Raw genomic sequence first — 21,170 nt, 5'->3', positions numbered from 1 at the left:
TGCTTTGATTCTTTCATTCATGTTTGAGAAATCCTTTAATCTCCATGGCAACCATTCAGCTGTGCAAAACGCCTGGGTGGCCTTAGCTCCACCTTCGAGGACGCAGCTCCTCCCCTACTCAGCTCCTTCAGACTAGCCAGCAGCAATTAGCAAACACCTGGTGCAACTGCATATCTGCTGAGCTCAATATAGGAGCTACTCCTCAGTGTTAAGCTTGTAAAAATGTTGTCAAAGGGTTAATGGAGGAGCCATGTTGTGATGACTTCCTGAAGGCGGATTTTCAGAAAGAAAATTAGTTTTTAAAGAAACAGAGGCCCAATTTCAAAGTGCTGCATTATAAAAACTAATTTCTTTTAAGTCATATTTGATATGCAGCATGTTTTTACAAACTGAAGGTAACTTTGTTATTTAATTGTGCTTTAAAATGGCTCTTTGTGCCTGGAAAAGGCATAATACTGCCTCTTTAAAGTTTTCCTTTTTGAGTTTTTGCTGCTTTTTTGCTCTATTTTAATCCCAGTTCAGCATCAGACCATGATGTCATGTTGTGTCATTTAAAAGGAATGAGGTAAGGTGGGAATAAAGCATGTTTTAGGGATAAGTGTGTGTTTTTCAGACTTCCTGTTTTAAATACAGTCAGATGCTGAGTTCAGTATCCAAGATGGCCACCACACATCTTAAGGCTGTTGGTACCATAAGACACTTTATACTTTTAATACAGCTTGAGTTGCTGTTTTATTTGATTTATTTATTCAACTTGTTTTCTGTTTGCTGTTAAATATCTTTATGTTTTATTTTATTGTTTTAGTCTTTGTTTTTGTTATGATGGTTGGTGTAAATTGTGAAGTGCTTTGGTCAGCTGCTGCTGCTGTTGTTTTTAAATATGGAAATAAATAAATCTGACATTGACATTTCTGACAGTCTGATTAAACCAGTGGTGCACATATTGCTGTATAACCTCCATTGGAGACATGCTAAAATAAAGTGTTAAAGAAGGTCATTTTATTACAGCAATTCAATTCAAAAAGTTACACTTCTTTACTAAAAGTGTTTATTTCTAAGTCTTATTTTCCAACAAATTAAATTTTAGGTTTTCATTATGTGTAAGCCCTGTACTTAAGATATTCTTGTAAAAAGAAGAACAGTTTGCATAAATTAAGCTGCATTAAAATACAATTGTTGCGTATAAATCATCTCACTAATCAAAATAGATCTTAAAAGGAACATTTTTACAGCTGATCTCATTTCAGTGTAGTTTATACGTCATAATTATCACCAAAAGAGGTGTAACTGTTAATATATTTAAAGATTGAAGTACAGTGATTTCAATTTAAATATTTACATCTCGTTGCTTGTACTTGTGACAGTGCAATGACAATAAAGTTGAATTCTATTCTAAAGGAATCTATCATCTTTATTTTTATTTATTTTCAGTGTTTGGAGCAGCGGTGTGCTGATATTTTTATGCTTCTGTATTCAATGTGACTGTGTGTTTTCTCATCTGTGTTTGTTTTTTTAAGTGTTAAATTTTTATAGCCCAGCTGCTGGCCTGAAGGTAAATCTCTGCTCCTGTTCTCATTGCTTTTATTTGGTAAATATCCAGCTTACGGAGCTGAAAATACTCAGACGCACTGGTGTGTGTGTGTGTGTGTGTGGTTTTTTTTTTCTTCTGGCTACTGTTTAAATTAGAAAGTAATTTACTAGTTTTATTTTACTTTCATTGTAGAAGTATAAATCCTCTGAGATGTTGACCTTAATCTGAGCAACTGTTGCAGAGATTAACGGGCGAACTGAAAGTGAACATCTCTTATTCACAAAACGCAAACAGACTTGAAGGTTGACCAGCCTAGCTTAAATTAATTACACCGAATCACAATTTACAAGATTAAAAAAGTGTTTTATAGTCACAATTTTATCTTTATTTGGCACTAGAGATGCGCTGAACAAGGAAGCTTTTGTTAATTAGAGGCGCTAAAGTCTTGTGTTTACCATGCAGAGGGGATTTTAGACAGACTGAGGTCATGAATAAAAAATACAGCCATTGTTTACGGCTTTCATTTTGCTTATTTTATGTTTATGCAGTCGTTTGCATTACCTACGATAAAATGAATGGAAAAGGGAGGTTTGATTTGACCCAGATTGCAGAAGTTTGTCAGCTAATATGACAAACCGCTAATCTCCTTTTCAGGATTCGCTGCTGCTTTTTAGTAATCTGATGAAAAAAATGGCACACAGGAAGTGGATGAGAAACTCTTTTATGTAGTAAATGGCAGGAAACTAGTTTTTAGATCATATACAGTGATATTTATGTCAGATAATTTTGTAAACAGGACAGTGTTATTACAATTTTTGTAAATCTATTCTGACTTTTATCATATTCCATAAGAATTGCCAGTATTAAAGCAAAGTTGATGGCAACAGTAAATTACACCAAATCACAGTAATTATTTTACTGTGTCAAATAATTGACACAGTAATCAATAAAACGCAAACTAACAGCAAACCTTCAACTTGTGAAACCTTTGCTTAATTAGCTCTTTAAAATCTTGCTGTTCTATACTCCTGTAAGAGCTGGCTGTACTGGAGGGATAACCCTAACTTGTATGTAAACCAAAAGAAGAAGTGGATTTTATTTGTTTATTATTTGTTTATTATTTAGGAGCAGAATTCAAAAAGGTCAAAGTATTGTGATTATACATCGATTGGGTAATGAATACTCAATTAAAGATTTTCAAAGATTTATTCAGTTTATGTTGAACAACCAACTGACTCTGGTGTTTTCTCCCACTTTTTGCTGCCGCCATTTTGTGGACAAGTGTAATTTACCGACAGCTGATGTAAACTGCTTGTGTGGAGGGAAAAATTAATTTCACATCGGTTCGAAAGGCTAATAAAGAGAATCATGAGCACAAAAACAAAGGATATTATGTATATAATTACAGCATGTTTTGTTTTATAAACACACTATATAGTTACAGTTACGTTTTCTCCCATTAATTACTGATTCTATTTATTTCAGTTAACAAAAACTTTCAGTTTTTACTTTGTTAGCTTAATAATAATGTTGGTGCTAATGCTACCTTTCATACCGAAGAAGAAAAGCCAGAAGCTCAGCTTTATCTGTTTTTAGTATTCTCTCTATATGTTACACATAAAATCAACAACATAGTGAATACTGATTCAGAATAGGCAGGGGTCCACTGTACAACATAAACCAGCTTAAACATAAACACCAGTGGGGTTTATGTTTAAGCTGGTTATGTGGCTGCTGTGCTTCTGCGCTAATGCTAGCTTGTAAAATTTGTTTACAATGGAGGTGTTACAAAAAATAAAACAAATTGATTAAATTAAAGACTCATGAGGATGGGAAATGTCACATTAAAAGTAGCTCTTGAAAATAAGTTAGCCACCGTATTTTCGAACGCGGAAGTAAATATGGAGCACACTTCCGGTGTTTGAGCGCACTTCCGTTTCACTGCTTGCTATGCTAACTAATAGCAGCTTAACTAAACTGGTGACAAATTTCGTGAGCACATTTCCAAAAATAGCTGAATGATCGAAATGGCAGGTCTACGACAGAGACTAAGACAATAAAAAGTAACAAAAAGACAATAAAAAGTAATAAAAAGACAATAAAAAGTAATAATATTTCGAGAATAAATTTGTACAATAATAAAGTCAAAATATTACGACTTTATTCTGACTTTATTCACGCAACCTTATGATTTTATTCTGTAATACATGACATAGTCATGTCATGTTAGTCTTGTAGCCTAAGACTTTATTGTGGTACTTTTACGACTTTTATAATGACTATTTCCTACGACTTTATCCTATTTTATTCTCGTAATACTTTATTCTCAAAATGTTCAGACTTATTCGTGTATTATGACTTTATTCCCGGAATTGTATGACTAATCTCGTATTTTTTTTATTGCCTCATGACTCCGTCCTAGTGCTGTCATCGAAAACATGTTCATTTAAAACATAAAATATAATAGACTTCTTTCAGAACAACTTTTGTGACATTTAAAAAGGATTTAAACGAGCATTTAATGTGATCATCGTGACAACAGGCGTGCGTGTCCTTTCAGCGGGAACAAATTCATCTGCTTCAATCTTACTGTCCACATCTGATTGTGTCACGGAGCCGCATACCATCATGAGTTTGCGTGAGCCACCTCCTCCTCCTCTTCCTCCTCCTCTTCCTCCTCCAGCCCCGCACACGCGAGTCGGGAGCGCACAGAGGGCGCACCGGTGTCAGTTTGCTCCAGCCCTCCTCTGCAGCGATCGCTTGTTGCTGTTGTCTCGGAGCAGGGATTTTTCTTATTATTATCTTTAGGGGGAGTGGAAATTCCGCCGTTTCTGCCTCCTCACAACCAGACTGCGTGTTCCTGACAGTTCAGCTGCGAGCAGACACGCAGAGAGAGAAGCTGGACTCGAACCGCACGGAGTCCACAGCAGGAGAGCTCCGGGGTATTTTTCGGCTGAACCCTGATTTTTGTGGCGTTATTTATTTATTTTTATTCCTCCTTTTGGAAGTATGTGAATCATTTCTGCCGGGTGTCAGATCGGGAGCGCAGCGGTGCCACTTTTTGCCACTGGATTTTGGTTTTTGCTTCTTGTTTCTTTTTTTTTTTTTTTTTGGCGTTTGGATTATTTTCTTCCAGGAGATGCCAAGTTGTTGCCTGTGAAACGCAGGATGCTGGGGACTCTACAACCACCAGATCCCTTACTCTGAGAGAATATCCGTTATTTCTGATTCTCTCCTCTTCTTCTTTGGTCTTGTTTTTGGTTGGTTTATCTTATTATCGATGTGGTGCCATAATCTAAGGATGCGCTGTGGATTTCTATTGTTCCTTTTCACCCAAATCATCTCGGTGTCTCCGTTCACTTACATTGGTAGGTTGACATTACAGCATTTATTATTGACCCGTATTTATTTTATTTTATTTTATTGCATGTTGTTATCAGCATTGTTGGCTCCCACCTGGCTTTCCTGCAGTGGAACCAGAATCGATTTGTTTTTAATTTATTCACAGATGAGGGGAAAAAACAAAAACCAAACAAGCGTAGGATGAAACAAAAGTGAAGAAATAACAAATTAATAATCAAGTGAGAATGGTTTAAAATGGTAAAGATATCTAAAGAATTTAGTTTTATTTCCATCCAAACCCGCTGAAGCATGATCTCCAGGCAACAAGCAATTTCATAAACCACTCAGAGAAAATTTAATTTTATCGCGCCGCCCGTTTTGCTGCTCCTCACCTTGAAAAGCGCGATCACACCTTATGGCGCGGATGCGACTCGGCTTCACTTTGTGTCGCACATTTCTTCTGAAATACCCGGCAGGAAAGTTGGAAAACGTTTTTTCTTGGAAGAAAAAGGCGCATTGTGCGACCCCTCCTGCGCCCTCTCAGTTACATGCATGTGAAATATTCAGCCTGTTGGATGGAGACACAGATGGTTGTGTCCAAGATGTTAAAGGTCGGAAAAAAGAGTGGAGAAAACTGTTATTATGTCATATTTAATCGTTTAAATTGTTAATTTATCCAGAACTACAGTAGAATCATCACCCACTCCAGGATGTTTTTTCTGCTTCTTTTAATCAAACTTGGTCCAAATGTGAAAAGAATAAGTATTTTTAAATTTCAAACTGTGGTTTAAAGAGATTTCCAGATTTTGTCATTTAAAAACAGTGAAACGACCCTTTAATTCATGCATTCTTCTTCATGTCCAGCCATGTTTTCTGACTGTTTACACTCAGGAGGCAGCTCACTACAAATTGGCTTGAATAGAAAAGTCACGTGGTACTGGTGCCGCCCTCTGATAGAGCTGCCCCCTGAGTGAAGAGCCCTATCACCCATAAAACCACCACTTTCTTTCTGGATTCTGCTGTCATTTTTTACATCCTTTGTAATCACTTCCCGCCTTCCTTTGTGGTGCAGATAGATGCGGCGGAGAGATCATGATCCACTCGGCGAACTACCTGACCTCCCCGGGTTACCCCGGCGCCTACCCGCCCTCCCAGCTCTGCGTGTGGGTCATAACCGCACCGGAGCCCGGGCAGAAAATCCTCATCAACTTCAACCCACATTTTGACCTGGAGGACCGAGACTGCAAGTAAGAACCCCGTCTCTCTCTCTTTTCACTCTTCCTCACTTTCTCTCTCCACTCAATCCTGCCTGGATACAGAGGCAAACTCTGCCCTCTGTTGGTGAAGAGGCTCTGCTCTCAGACGGAGGTGATCTCAGAGGAAATGGAGTTTGATGGGTTTCGTTCTTGATAAGGAAGAAGGTTCGGCAGCAGAAAGCCGTTTGCTGCAGCTCTGGTTGATGGAGTTCAGTTTTCTCCCTGCAGGAACGAAGATGATGATTTTCATCTGTTGTGTGGATTTATTTTACTACCTGAAAACTGTCTGCACAGATAAAGTAACTGGATTTTTCTTTTGTCATTTTGTGAATGAAATGTGAAAGGATCATTGCTTAACAAATTATTGCAAATAAGTAAAAACAGAACTAAAGATGTTAAATGTAACCTTTTAAATAACCCACTTTTTATCAAACAACATGACAGAGATGTTATTCCTGCATGTTTCTTTTATTTCAATGAGAAGGGGTGTCCAAAGTGGGGCCCGTGGGCCACTTGTGGCCCATGAACTGAATTTATCTGGCCTCCGACCACAAAACAAAAATGGCACAAACTTGTTTTTCCAGATTTGATTTGAGGTTGATGAGGCTAAAAAAAAATCTTTCAGTTAAGAGTTCACTGTCTTTCAAAAAAGATACAAATTAAAGTTTTCTAATTATGGAAGCAGCCATTTAATTACATTTCATAGTAAACAGAACCACAAACATTCAGTGGCTTTTACTCGAGGGCAGACTTTCACTTTAAGGCAAAAGTTTGAAGAAGGAGAAAGACATAACTTGTTGCTGGGAATAAACACAAAAATCCAGACAAATTGAAAAAAACTATAATTTTTTAAGATATAGACATCAAGTTTCCAACAAGATCACAGGCTGAGGTGATCATCATCGCAGGTATTTATGTTAAATTACTCTTTCTGTAGTCACAATGAAAACAAAACACATAATATTTTATTTCTTTGGGACGAGATATTAATTTGTATTTAGTCCAGACTTGTTTATAAAATGATCAAATAAATCAGGGGCTAAAGAAACATCCAGGAGGAACACCGTTAGATATCATCCTGATTTTTAATTTGACACAGTGACTTTCCTCAGATGTACCATTTATTGCACATGCTTCAAACTCAAGGCCTGTGGGCCAAATCCGGCCCGCCATAGCATTTTATGTGGCTCTCTGGGTTCTAGACTAAACACTAAATGTGCTTAAATATCATGTTATCAATCAAATCAATGCAGTTTTCATCTGTTTACTGCCAAATATACCAATCATTCCCTCCAGTTTCCTGAGATTTATCATGGAAATTCACAGAAAATCAACAAAACCCCACACTTTTTTGGGATACATAATTGGGAGTTTATTGCAGATTTTTCTCAAAAATTGTGAAAAGCTTTTCTTTCTTTAACTAAACGGTTTCCTCAGCTTTAATTGATGTCAGATTATAGTCCATGATCTAAACAACGAGTAGTAAAAAGTCCCTTTTACTCACATAAATGAGCACAAATATTGTAAATCTTTCCAGATTAGCACCACAAACACTTTGATTTTTATTGCAAAAAATCACAAAAAGAATCATGAAATCCTGGAGGGACTGAAAAGATGTTCAGTAATATTATGTAATTTTAAGGATTCATTGATACTTTAACAGTTTGTGATCAAGTTTTGTCAATACATTCTGGCACAACCGGCCCTTTAAGAGCGTTTATGATCTTGATTTGTATGGTAAGGTTTTCTTTTTGGCTGCATGTTTGTTGAATGGTGTTTGAAAGCCCAGAACCGGACCTGCAGGGTGCCACAGTCCCCCTGGTTGACATGGCGAACGTTCGCTTGTTGTGCTCATCATGTGTGTTTTTATAGCATCTCCTTTGTAAAAGCTCAGTAAACGCCTCTGGTGTAAATCTCTGCTTGCTGTCCAGCTCTGCCTCACAGATGTGGGGCAGGAGGTTACGTCCAATACTATCGGATCACATTTCAGCACCAAGGGACTAATAAACCATTAGTGCTCGGACAGATACTGGATATCGTGTGTCCTTCACTGGGTTGCACGTCTTCTGTCTGCGTTGGGGAAAATGCATCTGGAACGGGTTTGTTTTTGGGAAACGCTGCTGGTTAAGTTAATTATTTCCAAATTAAAGATTTCCTGACGGATAATTACTAGCTTATAAATAGCAGAGGGGAGAAAAAAGAAGCGTTTTCTGAAGTTGCGACGCTGTTGACGCCTGATTGTCCTTCCTGCAGTGGACGGTGGCATCGTTTCCACTCTGAGACTTGCAGGAATCAAACAGCCTGGCCACCCAGCAGCCACCGCAACAAGTCATTTGGCTGTTGCCTGGAGGGCCTCCGCTCCGCTCGATCGGTTTCATTATTTGCTGTGAGAGTTTGTGTTGGATGATGGTCGGGTGTAGCTCGTAAGTCTTGGGCTTGGCAGGAGCGATGTTGTTTTTGGGAACGACTCAAATGTACTCGCCGAGGGAGGCCTTGAGCGTTTTGGCGAGACGGCATTCCTGCTCAAAAATTTCCTGAGATTCATATCTGCGTTTTAATAACTAGTGTTCTGAACTTAACGGAAACGAGACTTTTAATTGGAGTTTTTCAGAAGTCGTGCTTGTTTTCTGAAGGTCTCCAGCTAATATGTCCTCAGGAATCGTCTTATTTGTGTATTTTTATGTAAAGTTAGGCTTCTTATAATAACAAATTTAGCTTTTCCCTGAAATTATTGTGATGATTTTATCGTTTTGACACCAAGTAATGTAAATAACGGTGTAATAATGCAAGTTTACCCTCTCAAAGATCAATAAACTTTACACTGGAACTGGAAAACCATTTAAATTTCCAAAATTAATAAATAAAACAATGAAAAACAACAAAATAAATGAAATGAACCGTTTAGTCTCTACACAAAATTACTTTTTAAAAAATATGAATCATCAGAATGGAAACTATCAAGCTTACTTTAATTTATTATTAAATTGGTTTATTATGACAGGCCTATGTATAGTTTTAGATTCAACCAAATTGCCTTGGTTTAATTGAAAATGTTATGTTTGCATGGTTTGGATGGCAGACTTAACTTATCTCTCCTTTCCATTAAAAATGGTCAGTTAACCAAATAAAAATGGGAAAATTTTAATTAAACACCTTCAGAAAGTGTGAAAAACTATCAACACCACCTTACATGTTAGCAAGAAAAGCTCCAATTCTTTATCAAACACAAAAATCTAACCAAATAGTTCCTAAAGCAGCAAAATATTAAGGATTTCCTCCAAAATAAACAATGTACTAATTGTGTATTTTATTCAAATATGGCCAAAATACCACATTTATTACACTGGAAATGTTTTTGTTTGTTTCTGCCAGCAGGTTGGAGGAAAAAACCATCACCTTAATTAGAGAAAACAACAAAGTTTAACATTTAAAGCCTCATAAACTGATGAGGCAGTCATCCTAAAGCAGCTGTTATCATTTAGATCAGAGTAGTTTTAGTTTTATTCGAAGACTTAAACCAGTGTCCGTCTCCTCCAGGCTGCATCTGGTTTCAGTGTGTTAGTCACTTTATTAAGTTATTACCATTTGCTCCTACAACACTGCTTGGACATAAATATTTATTTATTGTCAGAGTGACACTTTGACGTTCGGGTTTGGAAAACTGATCTTTAATTCAGTTGTTGTCAATCTGCAACATTAAATTTAAGTTTCACCCTTAAAAACAGGATTTCTAGACATTTGTTGCTAAAATACTTGACAGTTTTCATGGATTAATGGTAGATCTTAGATAAATAGTATGTGACATGTAACCAGGGTGAACATTGTTGATTAGCCAGGGCTAATTTTTAGCTTGGCACTTTTGCTAGCTTTGAAAAACCTAAGTTAATTTTTTCTAAAGCGCTAATTTTCTTGGCTGTTTTGTAAACTTTTAAAGTTGAACATTTGTGTTGAAGTTTTGGTTATTTAGCTTGACGTTTAAATTCATGCTCTTATTTTGAAGTGGGCTAAAACTGTTTACGCAGCATCTCCATTTCCTCTCTTCATGTTTTCTCTTCCCCCCAAAATTATTTAAAACAAGAAACATACACGAATAACATGAACCACCGACAGTAGAGAACTGGATAATGTTCCATAGTTTAGATTGTAGAACATGTAAATTATAATGTCTAAATCTGTTGTAGTCTTTCAAGGGCAGATATAATTTGAGTTGAAGCTAGTGCTTTAGCATTTGCTTCATGTTCTTTAGGGTTAGCGCAAATAACGTTTTACCACTGTGATGAAATAGTTCATTATTTGGTTATTATTTTCCAGATTTACTAGGAATCCTGCGTATAATTTTGCTTCTGATATTGAAAACTTTTCTATATTTTGCTTTATTTTAGCCCTGAACAAGTCAGCAGCTAAACACCAAACAACTGTAAGAATCAGAACAGCATCACTATTAGGTAGCCTCCTTTATTTCAATAAAAGAAAAGTTTTAAAGTAAAAATCAAACTAATTATAGGTGTTTTTGATAAAAAGTTGCAACTTTTTCAGTACTGGTTACTGAAATGATCAACAAACTTAGAATCACTTCTTCATGTCAATAAGTTTCTGATTTTGTTTCATGAATCCTTCATAATCCCACACCGAGCGTCATTTTCTCTCGTCGTTTCCGGAGCGACGGCCAGATCGAGTCTTCTTTCACGTCTGCCACGGAAATAGTTGTCGAAGTGAATCCCTGCAGAGAGCGGGAAAAATCCAAGTCGAGTTACGGGCGGGGAACATGCGTCGGCGGCCCGGATAATTTTGGGACGTCTCTCTTTAGGAGCTGGCCAACCCGTTTCCCTCCCACACAGCTGCAGCTCAACTCTTCTCTCTCAGGCTCACGCTTTCCTGGCAGCTCAAAGTTTCTGTCACTTACAGTATGCTTGGTGTTCGCACAGCGAGAGTCTGCACAGTCTGCACATTCAGATTCATGCACCAAGAGGGAAATTTAAAGCTAAATCAACCTATTCCTTCTTAGAACTATCACTTTAATCCCGGTTGTATTGCTAGTTGTGTGACGTTAATTCAAGATTTTATTGCTCCAGGAAAATTCCCTGAAACACATCATCTGATATCATCTCTGCAAGAGTGTAATGGAGCCAGTCACTCCTTACTGAAACCGTTTCCTGGAGCTGAGACTGAGTCACAAGACCAGCCGATGTCCTAAAGCGTGACATGAGCTGGAAACAGGCCAGGATGTTTGCATGCACACATCTTCGCGGTTTGATTCACAGCCGGTCTCTGCTGGTACAATGGGAGATCAACGTATTTTTATTCATTCATCTACAGCTGGGATGTACAAACTTATGGCCAAAATTGTAGACTGAAAAATAGTCACAGGCCAAAAACAAAAACTAAAATCATGAAAATAAAGTAGCTGGATATGTGTTTATTGTAGATCCAAAACTTGAACTGAATCTTTACGACAGCCGTTGCAGAGACAAAATAATTTGTATATTTCCACCAAAAACTCTAAAAATTTGTGATTTGTTTTGAAATTCCTGAAAAATATACAAAAAATTTTGACATTTGAATTTCAGAAAGTTTTTTTTTTTTTTTGTAGAATTTTTTCACATGAAGCTAAAAATTTTATTTTTTGAATAAATTTTTCTAGAAATGCTGTGAGGAAATTTCTTAGATTAGTCTCAAAAAATAGTTTTTTAGCAGAAATGTACTACTTAATACTTTTATTTTTGCAGTTTTCTTTGGGCTCAATTGACAAAATTTATTTTCAGTAATAAGAACAGGAACTGGGTCACTTTCTTTCCAAACTCTTGTTATATTTAACCAGGTTTAATAAAGAATAAAACCTGATTTTATTTAGGAAAAGTCTCTGAATAAACTTTGTTTTACTTTTTGTTAAAACTTTGTTATAAAATTACACAAACTTTATTTTGTACTTCGCATTTTCCTGTGTAAAAAATTAGTTTGGTAACAGTTTTTACCCTGATTACAAATTAAAAGTCTCCCATCTGCATCCATGGGCCAAATTAGAATTATTTTTGTGTTGCAGTTGAGGACCGCACAAAATCAGTCCAAGGGCCACAGATGGCCCTCGAGCCGCACTTTAGACGTCCCTGATTTAGAGTATGTTGCATATTTTTTGTGTTGAGTTGTGACAGTCGGTAATCTAAAGATGTTGACCATAGATTTGTATTTATTTAATGGATGGATGGCAGCAGGTTGATTGTTATTGAATAAACCTGCTGAGGATAAATGAATGAAAATGATGAATGGATGATGAAATTAGATTAATGGATCGACAGATGAGTGGCTGATGGGTTTTTGAGTGATGGGGTTAAGTGTCCAAATGGAAACCAGTCCAGAAAAATGTAACGTTTGATGTGAGGACTGATTAAATAAAGGCAGGATGGGTTAAAGGATTGACGTTAGGAAGACAAAAACAGAGACTAATCGATCGATTATTCCTCCAGACGATGTGGAAGAAAATAAGTTTTGGGTCAAAGACCCATGAATGCCAGAAAAAAAGATTGTGGGGAGGGAGAGAGGCATGGATGCATGAATGGATGGATGGATGGTATATGATGGATGGATTAATCGTCGGATGGATGGTATACCATTACTGTTGGATGTTGTGACATGGATGGATGGACGGACGGATGGATGGATGGATGGATGGATGGATGGATGGATGGATGGATGGATAGATGGTTGGATGTCTGTCTGTCTGCCTCGGTTCGGTTCGGTTGAAGTAAAATCTGTTTGAATTCGTATGTGAACGCAAAGCGGACTGGCGATTGCTCCAAAAGCAGGAAGTGGACTACAGCGCAGGGCATTCTGGGTAAATACAACTAAAACAAACATGCTAGCCTAGCGCTAGAATGAGAAACGGCTCTTTTGTCTTTAACCAAAGACAAAAGAGAAATCTTAAAACCGTTAAAAGTTGCGCTCGGTGTCTCCAGAAGTTTCTGGTCCTACGGTGACGATCAGTGTTTGTAGGAACCGGATGGAGAATCATTCTTCACTCTGAATTGAAGTGTAGAGAACTGAGGCCTAAAGCGGTTAGAGGAGCCAGACTTTAAGCTTTCTGTCTGTCAGGGTTGTTGTGGTCAGTCTGACCTCTGACCTCTGGGACAGTCCTCGCACTGTTTCTCCTGCTGCCTCGGGCTCTTCTGACACGTTTCTTTATTCTCGCTCTGAACTCCATCTGCACTTGTCCTGTTGTCATCCCTCTCTTCTTTTTTCCTTTTTCTCGTCTGTTCACCATATGCTCTGCCTTCCTCTGCTGAGTTTGACAAATGAAGGTGAACTTTAGACTTCTTTGCAGCCAGAGTTCTGGTTCTGTCTGTCAAAAGACACATGAACGCAGCCGCCATATTGCTTCCAGTATAACCAAAGCACCAGTAGATCTATTACTGGTGTCCAATATGCGGCCCGGGGGCCATTCATGTTTCATCATAAACATGAATGTATGACAACAACCTTTGGAAATGATTCATCAACTCCTAAAAAACACTTTGTTGCTGCCATATTGATGCAATTTAAATTGCTACATGCCTTTTTCAGCACTACTATGCGAGACAACAATGACAATAACTATTCTTTATGCTTGTTGTGTTTAGTTTCCAGACTTGAAGCTGAAATTGAGTTTAGGAGCAAATGTAATTATGAAATTCCCCAGATCAGAGTCAGAACAGTGGGAAAACGCTGGAGCACAAAGACTTTCACCAGCTGCCTCTTCTCTATCAGCAGCAAATATTTGTCCAATGGGAGGAAGAGGAACATATAAATCCTGCTTTTGTTTCTCTTATTTAAAGGAATATTGTTTAGAATTGCTTTTCAAACAATTACGGCCGCAAACTATGTGAATCCATTCGCACATCTGGGAAAAATGATGCACAGTTACCAAAATAAAAGCCCACACACCTGGAAATAAGCAATAAAATCACAAATACACAAAATCTTACCAAATATTTTTGGCCTACCTTCTAGTGCAAATATTTTAAAACACATGAAATAAGATAAAACTGACTTACAAGTAACTTCTTTTCAGCTTATGAGTCAATAATTCCTTAATTTTGACAGAAAAGTTCTTGTTCCACGAGCAGATTGTTTTGTTTATAACAGGAAGTTTTTTTTCCCATTTTATAAGTGAAATAATCTGCCAATGGAACAAGCACTTTCAAGAAATTATTGACCTAAAACAAGCTTCTATAACTTGCTGAAATGTTACTGAAATGTTCAAGTGTAATAAGATATTAGCAGTAGAAACTGGACCAAAAATACTTGGTAATATTTTGTGTTTTTGCAGTGAATTTTGGGTCCATTGAGCAGCATTTCACACGCAGCAGATCTGACTCTTAACGAGCAGATTAACGAGAACATGGTTTGCTGGGAAACTCATTCAGCAACGTCACACATCAGCGGCAATCCCAGGATTTACAGCCTGCGTCGCTGATGCAGTCCAGATGTCTGCCCACCCCCAGCTGTGACAAAGGGACTTATGTCAGGACGAACAGCTGGACTCATGACGGAGCTCAGGCCCAAACAGGCTGGAGCTCCAACGTTGGTAACTGGAGGTGAATTCGGACCACAACGGAAACCGTCTCACAGACTTTATGGAAGAAAAGCCGTTATGCAATTCCTCCCAAGACAAAATTTAGTAACATTTATTTGAAGGGGTGTGCATAAGACTGACACAACACTGTCGTAAACATGATATAAACATCTGAACATGAAGGAGTCTTCATGAAAGCTTTCAGCTGTTGTCATGAATTTTTATTTGGTAAATAATGATGCTTTTAATGCAAAGTTCCTCTAAATGCTACATTAAAAGTGTCAACTTTGGATTATTTGCATTATTATTTACCAAATAATAAAATGCCATTATTTAGTAAATAATAATAATAATTATAACCAAATAATGACATTTTGATGCAATGGAAAGTTGCATTAAAAGTATCAACTTTGCATTAAAAGTGTCATTATTTACCAAATGACACTTAATGAAAAAACAAACATTCTTAAGATTCCTTCATGACATGTTATGTCAGACTTATGCACACTTGTTCAAAAAGAAAACCACATTTCTTTTGATTTTGTGGTAAAAATCTATTTCCTGTTCTGATGAACTCAATATAAAATCTTCTTTTATGAGCTTTAACAACCTACATCTGATCTCAGAAAACCGTGACCGAACCTCACTCGGTTTGATCCAACTCCCATTCAAATCCTCCATGGAAACAAGATGGCAGCCTAACATGAGGTCACTGTCAGGATACCGAGGGGTCGGAGGTCAATCAGCAGGTTAAGCTGCGTCCCGACCTCCTTGTTGGAGGATGAGCAGCCTGGGAGGCTCTGTCCTTCCTTACATGTGTGACAGGAAGCTCTTCCCTCAGTGGAGCGGAGCGGCGGTTGTTCAGTAGCCAGAGACGGACAATAAAGCCTTTCTGTGGCTGGGCTTGTGAAAGAACGTCTGTCTGGGTAAGAAAGGCCACCGACTGACCTCCAGCTGTAGAAACCGAATATTATTCACATGGATCCAGTGGAAAGATGAGACGGATAAACATGTAGGAGGCATAAACAGATATTAAAAGCATAGATGCTGGAATATACTCAGTCTGGTGACCCACGTCTCTGAGGTCAACCCAACACTTTGGGCTTTCACTAAGGGATGCCAATGGAGAAGCACTGAAACATACTTAAAACTGTACATTTGTTTTCCATTTGTTTTCAGTTCCAGCTTTGATTTTTGTTGTGTTGTTACTCCCACAGAGTTGGGAAAAACCCATGACAACCCAAAACACATCAAAAGGTGTTGCAGAAAGCACCAGGAAAATTATTTTCATACACAAAGAGCCAAATTTGGCTGAAGAAAAGAGACGTCTCAGCCCTCTTTAGAATAGAAAAACAGTTTCAACTAATCATGGAAATCTGAACTTGGGATTTTAGCACCTCTTATAGATCTTAAAACTTAATAATTATGTGTTATTGAAAGATTGGAAGATTAATACCTGGACACCAACTATAAGGTCTTAAAAAATGCAAACATTTTAAAAAGACTTAAATAAATAAGTAACGTTTAGCCTGGTGGGGACACAATGAAGCCTGGTGGCCCGCCAGGCTTATAATGCACTGGGGGAAACCCTGCAATGGGAGCTAGACATCGATTGGAAAGGCCTTGGAGTCTGCGTAGATGGAGATCATTGCTGGGTGGAGGAATCTTGGACCAGTTGTCCCAGTGAACCCAGATAAGATGAAACGAAAGATGGAGTGGATTTATATCAGATGCATAAATGTTTGGGCTATAGCTACCATTAGCGCTCTGTACTCTGAAGTATTTCATGTCATTAAAACTTTATTATTCCAACTTTTCAGTTAATAATGAATCAGGCTACTGAATTACTGGAGCTCATCAGGCTTTGAGGAAATTAAAACATTCGTCTTCATGAGTGTTGAAGGGAGAAACTGGACGGAAATTTGTTCTGGCGCTTTTTATGGTTCACATAAGGATGATAGATAACAGAAAGTCGTCACTCTGCTGAAACGCCATCCCTACGGAGAACATCTGAGCTGCAAATGAACGCCTTCATTTTGAGAAATGCTGTGTTGGTGTTAACAGATTTCACCATAAGGGGGATATCTTTTGTTCCTCGTGAGAATATAGGCTTCATAACCTTAAATCAATCACATGCCATTCCTATAAAATCTGTTCCCAGCGTGTCAATTATGATGGTAAATTGTTAGCTTGGAGCTCCAGAAGTGGGATTCCTTAAAGAAAACAAGAATAATTTGGGTGTTTATGTCTGTATGATTGAAAATCTAATTCCTCAAATGGACTCATTTACATATAACTAGGTTTATTTTTCAAATGTTTGTCATTAAGTCCAAACACCAGCAGGCGGTTACATTTTTCTCATGTTTCTCAGCCTCCAAACCCTCCTCTCTGTCCGTCTGTCAGCGATTCTCCCTGCTGGAGTTTCAAAGTTTGCTCCTGAACACAGTGGGATAATTAAAGACAAATGTTTTCAGGGAGGAAGTCTCCTGCATTTAAGCCTGGCTGTGAATATTGTCGGAGACCCGCACGTGTCACAGCATATTGGAAGTGACGTTGTGTTTATTGCTTTGGCCTTAGCTCACTTAAGAGAGGTGTGGATTGAGTGTCTGTTGACAAAGCGCCATTTTCCTCCCAAACCTCTCAGGTGCTGCCTGAAAGGTTTTTGCTTTGCTCAGGATCCAGACAGCTTTCTGTGTTTTCCTAAGAGTCGGGTTACCCAGCCTGAGTCGGGATGTGGCACTTTCGATTAAAGTGATCAGATTGTCAGCCATTTTTCTGTACAGCAAGAAGAAAACCATCGGTCGTCAACCAACAAAGTTTTCCACTACTGCTTTTTCTGCTTTTGAAGCAAAATTCACATTTTTGCACGTTTTTGTATTTCCATTAGAATCTCAGCTACTTCTAAATACAGTCCAAGCTCTAAATAAAAAACACCAACCTGTTTTTGGCAATAACTTGATGTTTTCTAGTGTCTGGAAAATGAGCCATTTCAAAAACTTATTCGACGGACACTGTACCGTTACCTGGCAACCCAAGCTGAGCTCCAGCATTTGGTCAGCTGGTTTTACCAGTTCAGGTTATAAATAATCTGATAGTGATTTAAAGGGGACCTATTATGCAAAATTCATATTTGTCACATTTTTGTGACCCTCGTGGGTTTCTGCTGTTTCTAAAATCAGCCCAACTGCTAAATTAACAAAAAACCACTTGGTTTTCTATTCGGACCCCAACGTTTTTTGGTTTAAATATTAATTCTAAATGTATATTTTCAATTTAAATCAGTGGATAATCTACTGATTTATAAATCTTGTGTTGAAATGTGATGAACGTGTTTTGTATAGCCCATAGATTCTAGCCTGCCAGAGGAAGCATAATATTTCACTTCTAACTCCATAAAATCTCATTTCATCCTTCAAGCTCCCTGAACCGTCTAGGAAAGCAGGGGGTGGAAGCGCCGTTTCCCCTTTTCCTCGTCTGTCTCAGGGATTAAAACTCTTCAAACGGGAACAAATTTCTGCAGTTTTTTTGCCGTGGTTTTAATTTCCCGGCAGGATTGCCGGGAAACAAATTGCCGAGACAGTTCGTTCGTGTCTCGGCTTGAAGGTGAAGGATGAGTTCGTTCTTGCTCCTGCTGCTTGGCCTGGTTTATTTGTTTGTAGCTGGTTCTGTGCGATTCCTGCGGGTTTCTTTGAAGGAAAATGTTTTGTACTGGCAGCTTTTACTCCAGAGTATCATGTGGCGTTTTTTTAAGGCGTGAGCTATTAGAAAATTACATTTCACTGTGAATATGATCACTTTATTGACAGAAATAATTGTTGTTTTTTTAGTATAACTAATATAATTTAAAAAGAGTGAATTAGCTAATATTTTGGTGAAAACTGGCATGAATTGCGCTTTTTATTTTTACTTTTCCACATCCTCCAAGCTACATGATTGTGCTTGAAGCAGCACTTTGTGGCTCTCTGTACTTCTATTCTTGCATATCTAACAAAAATGTAGATTCCTGAAGCTATTTTTGAAGTTGAAGAGGATTTTTGTCGGTATTCTTTCTGTTATGATATATTCTTTATTTCTTAGTTTCATAGAAGTCTACCCAAGATTTTTGCTTTAAGCAAGAGAAAGAAAATTTGGCATGAATCAAAAATCAGATGGTTTATTTTAATGCCAAGCATTCTTGGTTTTTGAATTTTATTTGTTGTAAAGCTGTTTTATAACCATAAAATAAGAGAAACAACCGCAGAGTGCCTCTATCAGGATTATTCTTAGAATAAAAACCATAAAATCACATTCACACAAATCATGTAACACATTGGACAGTCGTAGTTTGAGCGTATCTAAATTATTCCCAATAGTGTTTCACCGACTGCAGTTTCCTGGTCCACCACCGATCTTTAAGATTTAGATTTTGTCAGATATAAATTTTTTTGTTTAGCAGCAGTAAGTTGGTTTGAGACGTGACATGGTGGGCAGGTTTGTCTGTCTCTCACGGCAAAGCAAACGAGGACATAATCTGATTTTTAGACCTTAGCTGAAGTAGATATGATCAGTTTCTCATGCGAGTTTCATCCGATCGCCAAAAATGAAGGAAATCGGGCCCAATTTATCGGTGTACCCCAAAAGAAAATTCAGCGTGAAAAGCTACTTGACCTGCTACTGGCTAACGTTAGCAAAGCAGCCAATCCCGGAGCACCATTCTTTTTCTTTGGAGTTGATTGGTTGAACCCGCAAAAGCAAAAATAAGTAAGTTTGTAGCTTCTGGGTTTGTCCAAAAGCGGTTTTCATTTATAACATTACATTTTCATGTGCATTAACTATTAAAATAATGAGTGTTTTTGTTTTTAGCTATTTGTGGTTAGTGCTGGTCACCTCAGGAGTCCAGTTGTACAAATTTGTATTTTTTTTATTATTTTTTTAAACTTACCAACTGACTTGCTTTACTGCAAAAACAAAAAATCTTACCAAGCATTTTTGTTGAGTTTAGCAAGATATAGGAGCTTGTTTCAGGTCAATTAATTCTTAATATTAGTGAAAAAAGTAGATTATTTTACTTAAAAGACATTTTTCTTAAAAGTGAAGTAATCTGCCATTGGAACTCCAACTTTTCATCAATATTAGTTAATTGTTTACCTAAAATAAGATCCTGTAGCTTGCTAATAAGTTATTGTAAATTAATGTAGTCTTAATTCAAATATACAGAGATATTTTCTTTAGAAACTAGACAAAAATACACACTGTTGTTCTTCTAAACTACATTAAATGTGGTTTTTATCCCTTTTACTTAAAGATTAATCTTCCATTGTGACGTTTAAGTGCCTGAAATTTCCACCAAATCTTCCAAATTCACCAAAATCAGTGAGTTTTCACTGATATGCTAACACAACAGAAATGTTTTGGATACATTTTTGTCAGCTTTCACAGAATCTGCGAAAAAGTACTTCATCACATGAGCAGAGAAACAACTAAAACAACGTTTGTCTGTGACAGAATATGAATTACTCAGCCGTGTGAGTCATTTAGCGAGAGGCTATTTTAGGTCGAAAACAGGGGAAGTGTGAAAAGAGTGTAAAAGCAGGAGGCTTCGCTGGGTATTTCCAACTCTAAGCACACATAAAGACGCCATCTGCAGCGCTCCGAAGACGACAGGCCTGCGTTTATCTGCCGTCTGACAGAAACTCCTCGTGTTTTACAGCGGCTAAACGCTGCGGCCTTCTGTGTAACTGTGTGCTGACGAAAAGCTGCTCCTTGGTCGCATTGTGGCGGCTTCGCTTGCTCTGAGATGAAAGTGGGTTGAAGTGGGTTCAGGTTAGCGAGTCAGACTGAGTCAGAGATAAAGACATAAAATCTGCTTGTCTGGGAGTGTTTGTGCGAAGGGCTTCGTTTTGATCGAGCCCTCTTGAAGTTCTGAGCGCTAATTTAAGTCGCCAGGATGTGACCAAAAAACCGCGGCAAAGGAATGCACGCATCAAATGGACCTCAGACTTTCTCGTTGGCGGGTTTTATGAGCTGCCACATTTCTCAGCTGTTTCAGATCGCTCAGCGTTTCTGAAGCCAGACTTTTTCTGGGTAAATATTGAGAAGGGAAGAAAGGGCCGAGTCAAAAGGTTCGTTTACCTTCTGACTCCCACATGCAGTCATGGATAACATTGTTACAACGCTGTGACGAATTAAAACAAGCTCAGTAATTTGTATTGTTTTTCTCTTTCCTCCAGAAACTGGATGACAAAAGTTTTCAGTTTGGCGTTTTTTTTAAGAATAATTTTATTTAGAGACTTTATAATTCATTTTATTTGTTGTTTTTGTTTTGGATATTTAAAATATTGTCCAGTTCCAGTGTTAAATTAAAATTAAAAGTTTATTGATCTCCCAGAATGTGTTCTTGCATTATGATACCATTATATGACTTGAAAATCGTCTAAAAACAGCAATATTATCATTTATCGCTATAACTTCTCAGACAATGTATTGTCCAGGCCTCACAACGCAAACATTGTTCGAA

At 37.8% G+C, this 21,170-nt stretch overlaps 1 protein-coding gene across 1 annotated transcript in view; it reads left to right on the top strand.

The window, feature by feature from the left end:
* Positions 1-4,237: 4,237 nt before the first annotated feature.
* Positions 4,238-21,170, top strand: part of LOC114145885 (neuropilin-1a-like) — an 87,561-nt gene continuing 70,628 nt past the window's right edge. The window contains exons 1-2 of the mRNA XM_028019538.1: positions 4,238-4,899; positions 5,946-6,120. Of these exons, the coding sequence (XP_027875339.1) occupies positions 4,812-4,899; positions 5,946-6,120 (263 nt within the window). The 5' untranslated portion in view covers positions 4,238-4,811. The remainder of the gene's footprint in view (positions 4,900-5,945; positions 6,121-21,170) is intronic.

Source organism: Xiphophorus couchianus, chromosome 6, assembly GCF_001444195.1.
Source record: "Xiphophorus couchianus chromosome 6, X_couchianus-1.0, whole genome shotgun sequence".
Classification (NCBI taxonomy): domain Eukaryota; kingdom Metazoa; phylum Chordata; class Actinopteri; order Cyprinodontiformes; family Poeciliidae; genus Xiphophorus; species Xiphophorus couchianus.
This window is presented reverse-complemented; position numbering and strand designations above follow the sequence as displayed.